This window comes from Limulus polyphemus, unplaced genomic scaffold (genome assembly GCF_000517525.1).
Source record: "Limulus polyphemus unplaced genomic scaffold, Limulus_polyphemus-2.1.2 Scaffold42, whole genome shotgun sequence".
Lineage (NCBI taxonomy): Eukaryota > Metazoa > Arthropoda > Merostomata > Xiphosura > Limulidae > Limulus > Limulus polyphemus.
In genome coordinates, this window is record NW_013665652.1 from 1477129 (window position 1) to 1480151 (window position 3023).

General features: G+C 34.1%; 1 protein-coding gene across 1 annotated transcript in view; it reads left to right on the forward strand.

Annotated features, from left to right (window-relative positions):
- The first annotated feature begins 291 nt into the window (after positions 1-291).
- Positions 292-3023, forward strand: part of LOC106462062 (zinc finger protein 2 homolog) — a 20744-nt gene continuing 18012 nt past the window's right edge. The window contains exon 1 of the mRNA XM_013921944.1: positions 292-495. Coding sequence (XP_013777398.1) covers positions 292-495 — 204 coding nt within the window. The remainder of the gene's footprint in view (positions 496-3023) is intronic.

Sequence of the window (3023 nt, forward strand, 5' to 3'; positions counted from 1 at the left end):
CCTAGATGTAGTAGACCTCCTGAGCGTACAGTTAGGTCAGTGTCGTCCACACAAGATGCATTTCTCGTCATTTACATAAGGAAAATGCTTATGGGTCAGTTGGTGATGATACAGTTGCTAGTGGTAGATAAACTTTGGTAGAAATATGCTTTTCGCTATATATATTTTGTTATCGTATCGAATTAATCGTATATACTATTAACTATTACTGTGCAATTGAGAACAATTCTAATATACTTTAACACCCTGCCACCTACAAAGTTTTAAAAACTTGTTTGTTCAATAGTTACTATGGAGACGTGTGTGCTTATTCCACCAGAGCTCAGTCTTGTCCTCAGCACTATTAACTCTGATAAAAATGCTAACCGCTTGTACGAAATGGGGGTACGTGTTTGGAGTAATCAAAGTATTCTCCCAGGGAAAACATTTTCTCCATTTCAAGGAACGATTCTGCTTGACAGGCTAGAAGTCTACAGTTGTCTTGAAGACAACGATGTAAGTAATTTGTAAGAATTTGCCTACAAAATTAAATGTACTACTATGGTTAATTATGTAAGTAAATAAAACATAAAACTTTTAAATCTGACAGCAGTACAAACGGTTATTAATTTTTGTTTTTCGTTTATAATTTTTATTTACATGAAATCCTTATCTTACATATTATGGTTCCTATTTATGCATCTCTAAGGGATGTAAAATGTGTGGTACCAGAACGTGTTCACTTGTAAGAAAGGCTGGAGGTACAGGCTCTTGAATGACTTCACAAAATGTCCAAAATCGTTATTTTTTCTTCGAGATGTATCAAAATTTTTTGGTATTAGAGTATAAGATCTTCAGATACAGTGAGTATGTTGAGAAGAGAGAAGGAAAAAAATCATATGTTTAGGATTAGTTATTCGTTTACAAATAACTCAAAATTTGAACATTGCAAAGTTATGTACGCATAACTCTCATTACTTGCCGTTATTTACTTGCATAGATGATTTTACTTCCAGTTCCTGTTATGAATAGTGCGTAAAGTTTTGTTGTGGATATGACGAATCATCGCCTCCACTGTCTATATATGTCTGAAGATAGCCTTGTAGAGTTCTAAACAAGAGGAAATATTTAATAGCCCCAGAACTCGAAATTCTTTTAGGCAGGAGGATTAGAGTAATTAATCTACGAGACCTTTTTTTCTCCTTTTTATTAGCTATATTTTTGTGCGCCAGCAATACCAAGCGTGGGGCGCGCATATACCCGATTCGATATTATTACTCGTTAGAATCTCTACCAGTATACCCTAAAATTGAAATTATTTTTGGCAGGATTAGAGTAAATTAATTTATGAGACGTTGGAACGTATTTAGTTTTCACGAGATTTACAACTGCAAATTCATAGTTCTTTTTGTTTGTTTGCTGATAGCCACAAAACTATGTAATTAGATATCCGTGCTCTTCCCCATGTGGGTATAGAAACCCGATTTTTAGCGCTATAAGCCGGCAGACGTACCGTTCAGCCACTTGGGGAGCAGATGCATAGTAAGATTTAAAAACAAATCTGATAAAAGAACTGCTGTATGAAATGAAGGTACATTTTTTAAATTAATGAAAGAAATCTGCTTTATGCTACATATTTTGATATTGTATTAAATCAATCGCATATACTATTAACTATTACCGTGTGACTTAAAACAGTTTTGATATATTTTAACACCCTCTTGACATACAAAGTTTCTAAAATTCTTTTGGTCAATAGCTACTGTGGAGACGTGCGTATTTATTCCACCAGAGCTCAGTCTTGTCCTCAGCATATCTTTGACTCAAATGCTAACCGCTTGCCTGAAATGGGGGTGCGTGTTTGGAGTAATCAAACTATTTTTCCAGGGAGAACATTTTCTCTATTTCAAGGCACGATATGGCTTGACAGACTAAAAGTTTACAGTTATCTTGAAGACAACGACGTATCTTGTAAAAATTAACAACTACAAGTTCATTGTTTTTCTGTTTGTTTGCTGTTAAGCGGAGCCACAGGGGGAGCAGATGCAAAGTCAGATTTTCTAAATAAATTTGAAAAAATAATTGTTTACTTAGGAAATATTTTTTATGGATATGTCATCTTATGTTTAAACTAAATTTATGCAGCTTCGTTCGTTACTAAATGACTAAAATTTCAACAGTGAAAATCATTAAACGTGTTTTGGCAGATAGCGTAGCAATAATAAATATAGGAGCTCAGTGAGTATGACATAATCAACGTAGAAATAACGGAAAAAATCAATTTAACAAAGAACATTTACGCATTAAATTACGCCTTGCCTGTAAATATTCCAAAACATGCTTGATATTTTATGCGTCAAGTTTATTTGCTGTGATGTTGAACAATGGTGAGCAACACGTGCCATAAGTTTTCCTGATTCTATTCACACACGACCGGCCTGAGCGACACCTGACACATGCTCTTTGATTCATGCTTTAGTGCGTGGCTTTTGATATTTCGGGGAATAGCATAATGCTCATCCTTTTGAGTGTTGAAGTCAATCATTGAAACTATGTTGTTATTTGTCACTAAAAAACAAAGAGCGGGGAAAGCAACTCTCTCCAATCACCAGTGACGTGTGACAGAGCACTGTGTAAGCTGTTTGCAACAGCTGCCAGACAGAAGTAAATACGAAGACCTGTTGAATTCAACTGTGTCATTTTATAATGGATATTTGGAAACAATATATAGTTGCTACATTTAGGATTATATTGTTAGTTATTTATTAACTTGCTTCTTAGTTTCTGAACACACTGTTTTATTTGATATATTGAACTAACCCTGAAAGTGCTCTGTCTTTCAATGTATATGTGAAAACCCTAAACAATGTGGTATAAGATTGCTAAGTTAGTTATTGTTTAGAATATCGCTATTTTAACTTCATATACATTACATTATGTTGCATAACATTGACCAGAAAATATAATAGACGTTTATACCGTTTTATAGAAATGTTAATGCACGATGCAGTTTTACAAATAGAACAATAATAGGGCATAATTAA